Source organism: Megascapheus bottae, chromosome 20 (assembly GCF_031878675.1).
Source record: "Megascapheus bottae isolate mThoBot1 chromosome 20, mThoBot2.hap1, whole genome shotgun sequence".
Lineage (NCBI taxonomy): Eukaryota > Metazoa > Chordata > Mammalia > Rodentia > Geomyidae > Megascapheus > Megascapheus bottae.
The window spans coordinates 31,682,118-31,696,616 of record NC_143528.1 but is presented as its reverse complement, the minus strand read 5'-3'; the positions used below and the strand labels follow the sequence as shown (position 1 = coordinate 31,696,616).

Here is a 14,499-nt window from a genome sequence, read left to right as displayed (position 1 = left end):
CAATGACAATCTCGTTCCGTTCAGGAACCCAGGTCCGAGCTGTCATTCCACCTGCATCGCTGCCCCGGGCGCCATTGATCGGAGCCCACAGACGAGGGGGGCGGGCAGCGCCCCCTCTTCCCCGCGCCCCCGGCCTCCGCCCGCGCGCCCGCCCCGCCGCCTGCCCCCTCGCGCCGTGGTTGGTGCGGCCGCTGCCCGGGCGGGGCGGCGCGTGGAGCCGCGCGCACAGCCGCTGCGCCCCGGCTCCTGAGCTCGGCCCCCGCGCGCAGCTCCGATCCATTCCGCCGGGGACGCCGCGGCGAGAGGAGGCCGGTGCGGAGCCCGGAGCCCCCGAAGCGGACAAAAGAGGCCGGCGTTGCGGGGAGGCGCGGAGGCGGCGATGGGCGCGCGCGGAGGCCGGGCGCTGCTGGCGCTGTGCGCGGCCCTGGCGGCCTGCGCCTGGCTGCTGGGGGCCGCGGCCCAGGAGTCCGGGGCGGCGGCGGCGGCCGGCGTGCGGCGCCGCCGGCGGCTGCAGAAGGAGGACGGCCTCTCGTTCGAGTACCACCGCTACCCCGAGCTGCGCGAGGCGCTCGTGGCCGTGTGGCTGCAGTGCACCGCCGTCAGCCGCATCTACACGGTGGGGCGCAGCTTCGAGGGCCGCGAGCTGCTGGTCCTCGAGCTGTCCGACCACCCCGGGGTCCACGAGCCTGGTAAGGGCGCTGCTACCCGCCCCCGGTCCCTTCCCACCCTCCCTGTCCGATCACCCCCGCCCTTCCCCTCCATCTCTCCGGCCCTATCACCCCCCCTTCCCTTCTTCTACCCTTCCCTCCCCGCCCCTCTCGCCGATCACCCCCACTTTTCCCTGCCCTCTCTCCCCATCCCTCGGCCCGATCCCCTTCCCTCCCCCTCTGCTGCCCTTCCTCCTCATCGCCACAGCCTGGAAGTGCCATGGAGGGAGCGCAGCCTTGCGGGGGGGGGGGGGCGGGGAGGGGTGGCGAGTAAGAGGTTTCGGGGTAAAAGGGGGAAGGGGGCCGTAAAAAGGGGAGATCTCAACCTGGCGCACCCCTTCCTCAGCGCACCCCTTCCTCAGCACGCCCAGCCGCGGGGCCGCCCTTCGGAGGGGTGAGCCGCGTCGGAGGGGAGCTCGCCAAGCCCGGGGCGCGCGCACTCGCCGCAGTGTCCCGCACCGTGTGTGCGCCCCCGCGCGCGCGTGCCTGGGAGTCTCAGCGGGGCTGGGGAGGGGAGGGCGAGCGGCCTTCCCTGCCGGTGGAAGAGAAAAGATGAGGTGTGGCAGGAAACCTGGAACCGTCATCCATCCTCGAGTTTCTGATTTCCGGAGGATCCATACGTGGGGCCCCGTGGGCTCCGAGCACCGCCTCTACCTGTGCGCGCGGGTGCCGGAGTGTGTGCGCACGCGCGCGCTGGGCAGGCCCCTGGGTGCGGATGCTTGAGAACTGGAGGCCGCGGTGGACAGCCCGGACGCCTGCTTACCTGCCTTCCTGGGCCTGCGGTTCCTCGAGACTCCTGCTAAGGGAAAGGATCGTTCCATGGTCCCCGCCTTAACCGTTTCAGGTTGACCGGGTTTTATCCCAAGGGAGGTGACTCCATCATCTTCAGTTTTAGTGGTACACTAATATTAATAAAGAGATCCTGCAAAGTGTTCTCAGGACCTCGTCTGGACAAGGAGTGATGTTTCTGGTCTTTGTGAAGGACAGGCCTGAGCTTCAGTTAGTAAAAGTTCTGCTACAGTTATTTTGAGTAGTAATATCAGCACCCAAGGCTCAGTTAATTTAAGGGAAAGAAAGCAAGAAAAGTAAGCGCAACTTTTTGCATTTTTTTCCTTGTGCCAAGAATGGAATTCAGGATATGTCAAAACAGGCACACTGCTACGACTGAGTCAAATCTTTAGATCCCAGACTAGTGTTTTTTCTTTGTGTGTGTGTGTGTGTGTGTGTGTGTGTGTGTGTGTGTGTGTCTATGTGTGCTTGTAGTGAGACTTAAACTCAGAGTCACTAGCTCCCAAGTGGTGCTCTATCACTTGAGTTATGCCTCCAGTTCTAGGTTTTGCAGATTAATTGGAGGAAAGAGTCTCCCAGATTTGTCTGCTCATGTTGGCATCACACTGATCTCCAGATCTCAGTAGACCGGATTCTGAGTAGACAGGATTACAAGAGTCATTATGGCTGGAACAAGGTTTTGAAAATGAAAACTATGATCCTTGGGCTAGAGAATGTGATAAGGAGAGTTCACAAGATTTGCAAGTCTTTTTTGGACTGCCAGCTCTCGGACATTGTGGGTTGCCTCAGGTACCCAGAAGAAAGGGTATCAGTAGGGCCTGGAGTTTGGCCAAGTGGTTAAAGTGCTTGCCTAGTATGCACGAAGACCCGGGTTCGATTCCTCGGTACCACATACATAGAAAAAAAAAAGCCGGAAGTGGTGCTGAGGCTCAAGTGGTAGAGCTCTAGCCTTGAGAAAGTCCAGGGACAGTGCTCAGGCCCTGAGCTCAAGCCCAGGACTGGTTAAAAAAAAAAAAAGGGTACCAGCAGGCAGAAATATACATGATAGAAAAACATTCATCATACGGTATGGGGAAAGTGAATCAGGTAAGAACTGGGCAACACAGTGTGGAACAATAAAAATGTTTTAAGATTTTTATATAAATACATTTAATACATATTGGAACTCAGAAATGGAAATATGTGCTTTACAATTCCTTGGTAAATAAGGCAGTTTGAGTTTCAGATATTCCTAATAAAGGAAAAGATACATGTAGGAATCGAGACTACACGAACTACTCAGTTTAATTTCCCCTTTTAGGTAAGGAGTTAAGATAGGTAAGCTACATGCCTTCAGACTGTTAGTAAATGTAAAGGTGTGATTAGTATATAAATTTAGTATACTTGTGTAAATAAATGTTAGACAAGTGCTCTACCATTATCCCAGTCCCCTGTGAACTAATTTCATAGGAAGTTTTGGAAAAAGGGATAATAGTCATTTTAAGTGAACATTTAAGTTCCTTTTAAAGTTTTTTTCTTAAGAAAATGACAAAGGAAAAGGGAAAGAAAAGACAGACAGTAAAAGCTGATTATATATTATGTAGGAATTTTGATAAATAGATCCAAGATAAAATGTGAAAGGAATATCACATCTATTGTGAAATAGAAATGGGCTCATTTACTTCTTTTCTTCTCTTCCCATAACCCCCTTGGATCTCAGTTGCTTGGGAGGCAGAGGTAGGAGGATCCTGGTTTGAGGCAAGACCTTATTTGAAAAGAACCAAAAGGGTTAGAGGTATGGCTTAAGTGGCACGCAGACAGCAGAGCCTGAGTTCAAAGCCTGGTACGGAAAAAGAAAATGTACAGATCATTGAAATTTACAAATTCTACTGTTAAGTAGGTAGCTTTTGCATGAGGGCAAAGGCTGTAACTGTGTTCATCTTCTAAGTGCCTCATTGTCATTTTGGTTGGAAATAACTTTCTAAGTCTAGCCCTAGAAAATAATATGTAATTTAAATTCACTTTCTGTATGAGAAGTTTCATCAAGTTGTTCATATTTATTTTATTGTCCAGCAAGTGAGAAGTATCAAGCTTGTTAGTTTCCTTTAAAAAATTATTGAGGGGATAATGTATAGAGGGGTTACAGTTACATTCGTCAGGTAGTAGGTGCATTACTTCTCTCACATTGGTACCCCCTTCTCATGTTTTTGTCCCTGTTTCCCTCCCCCCACTTCCTCCCAATTATCTTGTTTCCCCTCCCATTCCCTTCCCTATTTCAAATAAACAAATAAATGTATACATAATATACCAGGTAACAAGTCAGATACAGTCATCACATGAGATTAACCATAAGGGCAAAAAAAAAAGAGAAGAGAAATAACTACATTAAGAACAACAATCACACAAGATAAACCTCTTGAGCTTGTTAGTTTTCTTAGTTTTTTTTTTCTTTAAAGTTGAAACAACAAATCGTAGCTCAGTGGTAGAATGTTCTATGCTTAAGTCTCTGGGTTGGATGCTCAGCCCCAAACAAACAAACAAAAAAGCTAATTTCTAAGGATTTAGTTATCATAGTAGAAAGTCTCTAATATAATAAATACTAGAAACACAAAGCATCTCCGTGAGGTCCAAGCAGCAAGGGAGGTTGTCTTGCTTAGATAAGCGCTTTATAGATGGATGTTTATGCACCACCTCTTCCTGAGTGATTTTTACATTTGTTTGGAACAAACTTGTCTCTTGAAAATGATTCTCCTCAGATGTTCAGCATTTGAGGGCTGGGAGCGTGGACATAGCATGCACAAAGCCCCTGGGTTCAATTCCCCAGAACCACATACACAGAAAAAGCCAGAAATGGCACTGTGGCTCAAGTGGCAGAGTGCTAGCCTTGAGCAAGAAGTGTCCAAGGACAGTGCCAAAGCCCTGAGTTTAAGCCCCAGGAACTGGCAAAAAAAAAAATCAGCATTTGAGTTCATCATAAAAGGAAAGGAAATCTCAAACTAACTTGTGAGGAATAGATATTCTGTGATAGGATCCTAGGAATCAACTTGATTCTTGACTAACTGAAATACAAGAAAAGAAACCTCCACTAATCTATGGTGAAGTGATAGAATGCCATATTCCAAAGCATTCCTCTCAGGGTTAAAGAGGAGTCCAGGTTCATTGTTTAAAACCCTAATTCTTTTATGTCCAGGATTGCATTGGGGAGGGAAATCTAAATTAAGGCCAAATGTTATCTTAAACACATTCTTTAGAGCATTGATTTTTCTTTGGAATGATTTTGAACCTATTCCTTCCAAATCTATAAAAATTGGAAGTATATGAATACCAGTAAGCATTTGCCAAATCCTATGACTGAATGCGAGATGCTGTGCTGGTTACAATTTCTATCCAACTTGGAAAACAGAGAAATGGACATTGGGTTATTTGTCTGATGCATTTCCTAACAGATTAATATGTATTAGGATGGATTGGTTACATCTAGGTAGCAGCTTACTGTTGGGGAAGGCACATGGTAGATTGAGAAGAAACTAGATCAAAGTCCACATGGTCACACGGTAATTTTAGATTGAAGGAGTTAACAGCATTGGCCAGAAGTTATGTTCTTCATGGAGTGGTGATTTCCTGGTAGAAGAGATGAGACAGGGAGACTCTAACGTAACATTGGTTCCTGTGGGGTATCAGAAATGCCTTTAAGGGTTTACATAAGGCATGAAGCCCCCATATTCACAGTCACTTCTTTTGAGAAATGTATTATCAAGAAATACTAGGCTATAATGAAAAGGGTGATATTTTAATCTAGTTTCCCCCAACATGCATTCAACAGAATATTCCTTGGGGCTGGGAGCTTCACATGCTAGGCAATCATGCATGAAGACCCAGGTTTGATTCCTTGGTACCACATACATAGAAAAGGCCGGAAGTGGTACTGTCGCTCAGGTGGTAGAGCTCTTTCCTTGAGAAAGTTCAAGGACAGTGCTCAGGCCGTGTGTTCAAGCCCCAGGACTGGCAAAAAAAAATTCCTTTAGCATGGTTTTGATAATTATTAAGAAACCAAGAGTAAACAGGTTAATGTACTGCAATGCTGATCAGACTCATTGATGAGCTAATAATGGGAGATCACTTCAGGTCTCCCATGTTAGAGGATTTTCCACTCCTCTTTCATCAGGAAATCCCTTCCTCTAAGAAAAATAGAGCTGCTGCTTCTTCTTTTTTTTTTTTTTAATTTCTTCTTGGAACACCTATCTTGAGAAATACAGCAGTAGCCTATTGTTCATTTTTATCATATTCTTTCAGGATTCATTTGATACTTCCCCTGCAGAGATCCTCATACAGGAAGTTTATCAGGAAGGAAAACAATTCCACTTATTTTTTTTCCTTTTTGTTGCCCATAAACAACTAGCTTAGTGATAGCTGATGTATGCTTTCTAATACATTTACTGAAATGAGAGAGTGATTTTGAAACAAGGCACAGCAGAAATGATTTTTTTGTTTTGTTTTGGTGGTTGTGTGGCTTGAACTCAAGGCCTGGATGCTGTCCCTGAGGTCTTCTGCTCCAGGCTAGCCCTCTAACCACTTTAAGCCATAGGGCTACTTCCAACTTTTGAGTGGTTAATTGGGGAAGAGAGTCTCACAGGGACTTTTCTGCCTAAGCTGGCTTTGAAACGGGATCCTCAGACCTCAGCCTCATGAGTAGCTAAGATTACAGGCGTGAGGCCCCAGTGCCTGATGCAGCAGAAATAATTTTGATCAGACAAGTTGCCATAGGAGACCAGTGCGTTCCAACTCTCCCATTGGCTGGTGCATTTATGCCTTTGGCAGCTGTTCACCTCTTCTTTCTGCCTGTGAAAGGGAACCATTTCCACTGCTGGGCTCTCACAGGGATGCTGTATATAGCTAAAAATTTCATGGAGTTGCCTGTGTCTAGTTAAGAAGATGGGCCAGTGTACAACCACTGCAGCTGCTGTGGTGAAAAGGTGTTTTGGGGGCTTTATAGTCATGGAGGGAGTGGGGTAGGAGAGGCAGACTTGGCCACATCTTTGTAGGAGATCTGAGCTCCTCTTCTCCCAGCACCTCTCAGACCTCTGAGACAGCTCTGAAGAGTTTTCTCCTTCGCAAATGGTTGTTGTCCATTGAGTTAAAAAATGTGGAGAATTCCTGCTTTCCTTCAGTTTGACATTATATGTTATTCCACTCAGGGAGAACAAAATGTTTATCGTTATTTGAGAATACCCTTATGGTTTGTTCATTCAGGTGACTAAATGAATCTAGGACAATGCCAACATTGCTCTTGGCAATCTGACTTGTTTTACTAAAAGAATTTGTGATGAAATTGCTTAGATTCTTATTAAGTTTTCTTTTGGTCTTGGTGGAAGTAAAAATCTTGTAAGTAAAAAAAAAATCGTCTCCTCACCTGCCTGACTGACTTAACTTTTTCTTCTTTCTTTAGTTCCTCCTTTTCTTCCTCCTCTCCCTTCTCTTCCCCTCCTTTTCCTCTCTCCTTTCACTTCTTTTGCTTCCCTCTCTCATTCCCTCCTTTTATCCTTTCCCCCTTTCTTCCCTCCTTCCTTCTTTCCCTCTTTCCCTCCCTCCTTCCCTCCTTTCTTCCATCCCTCCATCCTTCCTTTCCACCCTCCCTTCCTCCCTTCTTTCCTTTTTTTCTTCAGTGCAGTGGATGGAACCTAGGGTCTTGGGTATGCTTAGATAAGAGATCCACTGTCACTGGCCTTGAACTTGCTATGTAGCCCAGCTTGGCTTCCAGTTTGAGATTACCAAGTCAGGTAACGTGCCCCGTGTTTCTTCAGTATAGAAAAAACGACTCTCACCATCTGAGAAAAGATGCTATTTTTTGTTTCTTGCTTTGGGCTTCCCAGTCATACCTTTGAAAACACAAACATAAAGATAATACCTATAAGCAGAACTGGTGGAAATGTGACAGTACTTGCCGAAAGAAATGTTTGTGTTTTAGGTGCCGTGTTGGATGCCTGGTGCTAGAGAACATTGGTCCCAGCGAAATAGTGTCATTTGCCCCACATTGTCACATTGTTCAGCCCAGTTCTCTGTCAGCAGGAGGAAGTGAAGCCCACACACTTGTAGAAACCTTGGCAAAAGGGGGGGACCCTCCCAGAACTCACACAGAGAGGAGTGAGCTTGTTAACTGCATTTCCTTTCAGATTCAATTTTGAAGAACCCCTCCCCCCCAAAGTACAGATAGATGATATTGTAAGGATGTAGTTAGTAATGCTATGAATATATATAGATATATTTATGTATGTGCACACACGTATATGTGCACTGAAATACTATGTTCCTATCAAGACTTTGTCTAGGTTTTTTTTTTTTTTGCCAGTCTTGGGCTTGAGCTCAGGGCCTGAGCACTGTCCTTGGACTTTCTCAAGGCTTGAGCCTCAGCACCACTTCGGGCTTTTTTCTGTGTATGTGGTACCGAGGAATTGAATCTGGGTCTTTGTGCACGCTAAGGCGAGCACTCTCCCACTAGGCCAAATTCCGAGCCCAACTTTGTCCAGTTTTTGGTGATGGCAAGATGATTGCAAATGCAGACACCATCTTTCTTTCTTTATTTTTTGACTGGTTCTGTTCTGGGGCTTGAACTACTTACTGTTTGAGAGCTTTTGTGCTCAAAACTGTACTCTACCGCTTTAAACCACAGTACTATTTCCAGCCTTTTAGTAGTTAATTGGAGATAGGAGTCTCATGAACTTTCCTGCCTGGGTCAAACAGACTGAGATGTGAGCAACCAGTATCAACTTGAATTTTCTTTTTAATCCCATTTAAAGTAGGTGGACATCATTTAAACAGAAATATAATGTTTATCTGAATTATGTAATGGTAACCCCTCTGTATGTCACCTTTATAATAACAATTCAAAATTTAAATTTAAAAATAAGATTTCATCTGTGCTGTGTGTTGGTGGCTCACGCCTGTAATCCTAGCTACTCAGGAGGCTGAGATCTGAGGATTGTGGTTCAAAGCCAGCCTAGGTAAGAGAGTCCGTGAAACTCGCTTTTACTTTGATTCATAAGTCTCACCACCTATTGAGAACTTGGTCTTTTTATTTAGGCTACTTATTCCTTTACAAAAATACTTTCAAAAGTGTTTTTTCTTTGATGATTTTTCTTTGAGTATGATTGCCTTCTACTTCTACAGTCTGATTATCTACAGGGGTTTTTAAATAGTTAAATAAGTGGCCTTTGCTGTTATGTGGGTCCCCGCTGGGAACCCTCCAAGATAGGTTTGGAGAGACTATTGAATACTAATGTGGTCCCAGATTTTCTTTTCTTTCTCCTTTTAGCTTTATTCCTTTGCTGTGGGTTTTGAGAAAGAAAACTGGTCTGAATGGTAATTGGGAGGTTTTTTTGTCTGATAGACTTGGTTCATAAGCTCACTGGATGTGTGCACACGTTTCCTAGCAAAGATTTTTTTTCTAGCCCTTTCTGTAGATAGTCCCCATTTTGGTCCTGAGTTTAAGAGAATTTCTGCATCTGTCCCACCGGAAGACTTAGATGCCATTTATCTTGGTCCTGAGTTTAAGAGCATTTCTTAATAGGAACTTGATGCAAGTAGTTTGATTTTGCTGAAGTGTTTAGAAGAAAACAGAGGGGCTGGGAGTAGAATCTGGTCAGTGGTAGTGTGTCAGCCACACATGGCAGGGCTCAATCCCCAGCAACGCAGAACAAAGAATGCACAAGAAACATAAAATTTCCTTCTTTCTCAAAGAAGATGTTATCAACTATTCTTGATTTATCTCTTACCAAAAAAAAGCACAGAAATGATAGTTTAGTAAGCATTTTAAGAAGAGTTACACCCTAGGAAAGACAGGTAATGAGTTTATTTTTCTAAGGGCTTGCTTTTAAGAAGTGGAGCTGAGGTAGAGATAATCTGAGTCTTACATAGTCAGTCTTTAGCGAAGTCTTCGATCTTTATCAAGCTGGGACAGAATGTTACCAGCCCAATAAGTCATTCCAGTGACCTCTCCCCCTCTTCCTCAGATGAGTCCATTTACTTCTGACAGAACTCAGAGTTGTGAAAGGAGGCATCAGACTCGTGCTTGTTAACTGAGTCACAAGATGGTGGCTTGAGTGTTGCTTGTGGAGTTTCCTTTCTCTGCCCTTTCTTAGCCCAACATACAAAAGAAGGTTGGAGTGCCGCGTAGGTATTTATAAACTAAATTTACGATAGTTCTTTGGTAAATAGACATTATTAGAATGTCACTAAAATAATAACTAGGTGAGCTCACACATTTAATATAAACAATTTAAATTTAGGACACGTGTGCATGTGTGTGTGTGTGTGTGTGTGTGTGTGTGTGTGTGTGTCTGTCTGTCTGTCTGTGTGTGTGTGTGGGTTCTGGGGTGGATTGAATTTAAGGCCTGGGTGCTATCCTTGAGCTCTTTTACTCAAGGCTAGCATTCTAACACTTTAGCCATATCTCCACTTTCAGTTTTCTGGTAGTGGAGCTGAAGACTCTACTAAGTTAGTTAACTGTTCGTTGTATTGTAAGGCAGTTGCACCGCTGGAATTCTCCCCTTCATTTGCCATATTTTGCTATTTCATGTTTGCAAGTGTGTGATCTGTAAAAGACACTTCAGAAGTGTTGAACATGTGTAAAATACCTGATAAAAATGCCTGCTGTTATGTATTAATGTAGGGGAAGATTCTATAAGCCTTCCCAAATTAGCTGTCTTCATGTTAGAAGTGTCTGAGTTCAGTATTGCTTGTAAAGTTCTTTTCAAAGTAACAGCAGGATCTTTGGTTCCACTGTCCACCATAGCATCTGGGATTAATCGAGATTGAATTTTCACCAGTTTTATTTAGTTTCATTGTACATCTGAAACTCACAACAGTTTCTAATTTTCTCTCTATTGGGAACTACAGACTGAACTAGAGCTATTAAAAGCTTGTATTAAATTAACTCATGTCTGTGTTGGTAGATGGTAGGCCGAGGACAGCTCTAGGCTTTGCTCCAGCAGTTAAATCCATGAACGATGTGATTGTGTTTTTGTTTTGCTTTTTGTTTTTATATTGGTCCTGGTTCTGGAGCCTGGGTGTTCTCCCTGTGCTTTTTGCTAGCACTTCACGCCTTGAGCCATAGCTCCACTTCTGATATGAATTCACAGAAGGGTGAGACTTGCTGGTATTTTCCTCAGTAAATTATCGGACAAATGTAATGGGTTTGTGGACTCCATAAAGACAGTGTTGTGTGGAAAACATTCATACCTCCACCAGCATTTCCAACAGACCCATGGACTCTTATTTCATACCCATGCCACATTTTCCATGATGGTCTCAGTTTTTAGACTAAGGTAAAAGTGTTTTATTACCAAAGGGCCCCACTCACAGTGTAGTTATAAATCACCCAAACAGGAGCAGATCACTAAGAAATAACTAAGACATTCATTGACCAGACATTTTAAAATATTAGATAAAAATGCTCTCAAACCCATTCCCATTTGAAAATGAAATTCTTGAGTATCAGGGGCCACTTAACAAAGCCCTGGCCCTATTATGCCTTCATGTCTGCTTAATTTAAAGCTCTAATGGGCTTATTTAACAATAGTAGCTAAGTAGGTAACTACTACAGGAGTGACATTCTGAAAACTGAACAGATATTTCAAATGATAGCAAGTAATTGTGTTTGGTTTTAGTAAATAGTCAGTGTGAAGGTATTAAAATTTATTTCATAAGGACTTGAGGGGGGGGAAGAGATCCTCAAGGAAAGGCTTTCAGAAAGAAATGGAAATTTGAGTAGTATTTAAAAGATGAAGGAAATCTTGAAAGTAGAGAGAACTTCATTTCTTGCTAGTGAAAGATGGATCATCCATGCAGTGAGGTCCCTGGTAGCTTCTGCCTGTAATCCTGGCTACTCAAGAGGCTGAGATTTGAGCATCCAAACAGGGACGTCCACGGGACTCAAAACTCCAGTTAATAATCAAAAAGTTGGAAGTGGAACTGTAGTTCAAGTGCCAGTCTAGAGCAGAAAAGCTCAGGGACAGGCTCTGAATTCAAGTCCCAGGAAACACACACACACACACACACACACACACACACACACGATCCTAGTTCTTTTGTATTTTTCTTCACTGTGTCCAGTGTAAGTGTTCAGCACACATGGTACCTGATAACTTCATTCTGTTAACGTGAGACTTTTCATTTTGCTAGATAAGATAGTTTTGGAGCTGTTATCTTTGAGGTCTATTTCTTTCATCAGGATAATAAATTTATTTGGATAAAATATGTGCTAACATTTATTTTCCTTATGTAAGTTAATCAATATTCTTGAATTATGTAATTGTAAGCATGTTGTAGTAAGTACATAATATTTTATTTTAACAAAACAATTTGACTACCAACATTCTTCCCTAGGTGACTATTATTCAACAGTTTTTACTGAATCCAGAAGTGAAAGATGTTAGATAGTTTTGATTTAATAATGAAATATAGTTCAATTAACACCGTGCTTTGACGACAATTGAAAAATATGCTTGGATTGGGCATAGACCAGATACTCTGCAGTCTGAGGCAGGAAGATTGTTTGACTCTATAAGTCAAGGCTAGCCTGTATAACAAGGCCCTGTCTCAAAACCAAACCCAACCAAAACAAAAACAACGTAGAAAAAATAAGAAAAACATCAAAAGTGGCATAGATGAGTTAGTAAAGGAGAATTCAGCTGACGCTCAGCTTCCTGAATTGGCAGCTATTCTAGAACATTCATTGAGCTGTGTTTCTCTAACACTTGAATAATGAACATGGAGTTTGTCAGATGGTTTTGGTGGAGAAATGTACTATGCAGAAATGTTTAATATTTAACTAATTTTTTCCAATTATAAGTTTCTGATTAGGGTAAATTTATTTCAAATTACTCTTAATATTGAACTCAATCTTCATTAATGTTCCATGGAATTGTGAAACCTTAGAATTACAGATTTTTTTCCCCCCAGCACTAAAGGGCACTTGGATTTTACAGATGATTACATTGGGTTTCAGAGGAAGATGAAAAAAATCTGTTCAGGGTTGTGAAAGCTGGAACTTCTTTCCTGATGCAAGGTTGAATACTGTTCTTTTTTTGTCAGTTGTGAGGTTTAACTCTGGGTCTGGGTACTGTCCCTGAGCTCTTCAGCTCAAAGGTACTGCCCTACCCCTTGAGCCACAGCACCACTTCTGGTTTACTCATGGTTGATTGGAGATGAGAGTCACATAGTCGTCTGTAATGCCAGGGCTGGCTTTGAACCGAGATCCTCAGATCTCAGTCTCCTGAGTAGTTGGGATTACAGGCGTGAGCCACCGCCCCTAGCTCTGAATGTTCTTCTTAAACTATGTCTTCTAAGAATGTATGCAGATGGAGCAGCAACAGTGGTATTTCCTATGGCCTTGACTGTTTGTGTGGCCTTGCCTTGTCAGAGAGTTCACTGGAATGTAATTTGCCTGAGTGTTTTTCAGTTCCTCTGTGCAGGGCTTCCTGACCTGGGCACTGTAAATGGTTATAGGTTTGCTGGAGCTGGGTAGACAGGGCCCGTGGGGAGGGGAATTGAAATAAATCACTCTGGCTTACTGTAAGCTCATGCAGAAAATGGTATTTTTCTTGGCAGTAAAATCCACTCTCTAGGAAGAAACAAGCTTTTGTTGGAAGACTTGTGATGAAGTCTTTGGAGGACTGGGCCTCCAGTGTGGAGGAATGAGTGAAATTAAATAACAAGGAGAGGGAGGTGTTCATTCGGGTGGCAGGGGGACGACAGACAGACAGGCAGGCAGTCAGGCAGGAAAAGAGGCAGAGAGAAGAGATGCTGGCATAAGGGAAAGTCTTGGGGTTTATAGGGATGGTGGAAGTATCAGCAGAGTCTACTGGGTTCCATCCTTTTTGTGAAACAGTTGACTTTGGGAGATGGAATGAGATATTTAGTCTTGCTTCAAGATGAGCCCTGGAAGAAACTGAGGTCCTCGTTTAGTGATAATCCACTGAGTACATTGAACCTGGCATGGTCCCATCACCAGCACCCAAATAAAACAACCAAAACCAAACGTGAAGACTAAAGGCGTTAGTAAAACAAAATAACATTATAATAAAGGTGAGTTTAAATATCCTGTGGAAAAGCCAAAAACAAAAAAAAGATTATTCAAGGAAAGATTATTCAAGAAAGGCATTCATACCAGGCACAATAAAATCATGAAGATCTATTAAAAAGGATCAGTGCTTACTGGAATGAATATTAGACATGTTTTGGCTGGGTACTGGTGGCACATGCCTGTAATCCTACCTACTCAGGAGATGGAGATCTGACAATCACATGGGATCATGGTTTGAAGCCAGTGGGGACACACAGTGAGACAGCAGTAAGGCAGAAATGGAGGTGTGGCTCGAGTGATAAAATACTAGTCTTAAGCAAGAAAAGCTAAGAAAGAGTATGAAGTCCACAGTGCAAGTCCCAGGACTGGTGTGTATGCACGTGCGTGCACACACACACATACTCACACACACACACACAACACAATCTGGGAGAGGAGTATCAGCCAGGCCCTTCCCCATCTCAGTAGTTATTTCAGTGAAGATTCCTGACACACACTCCCTCCCCCCGCACCCCCCCCCCATCCTGGGACTTGACCTCAGGGCCTGGGCACTATCCCTGACCTGCTTTTGCTCAAGGCTAGTGCTCTACTACTCAAATCACAGCACCACTTCTGGCTTTTTCTGTATATGTGGTACCGAGGAATCGAGCCTGGGCTTTATGCATGCAAGGCAAGCACTCTCCAAGCCACACTCCTGGCCCTTCTGACAATATTTTTAATTGGTCTCTTGGGCCCAGGAGAGCATGAGCTCGGGAAGCCGCCTCAAGGAGGGGGTCCAGGTTTGCCAGGTGGCTCTGGGTTGGTGTGCACTGAGCAGAATGAATCCCATGTTGTGTTGCTGGAGGTTAGAGTAGAGAAAAATAAACAACCCCAAACTGGGTGAGATTTCGTTTGAGAAAACAGTACCTGTGTTGACCCATTCATGTTACTTTGCAAAATAAGTTA

The 14,499-nt window shown here is 43.9% G+C and overlaps 1 protein-coding gene across 1 annotated transcript in view; it reads left to right on the top strand.

Annotated features, from left to right (window-relative positions):
* Positions 1 to 274: 274 nt before the first annotated feature.
* The window catches only part of Cpe (carboxypeptidase E), a 76,337-nt gene continuing 62,112 nt past the window's right edge, over positions 275 to 14,499 (top strand). Inside the window, exon 1 of the mRNA XM_090354220.1 lies at positions 275 to 689. Within this exon, the coding sequence (XP_090210346.1) occupies positions 380 to 689 (310 nt within the window). The 5' untranslated portion in view covers positions 275 to 379. The remainder of the gene's footprint in view (positions 690 to 14,499) is intronic.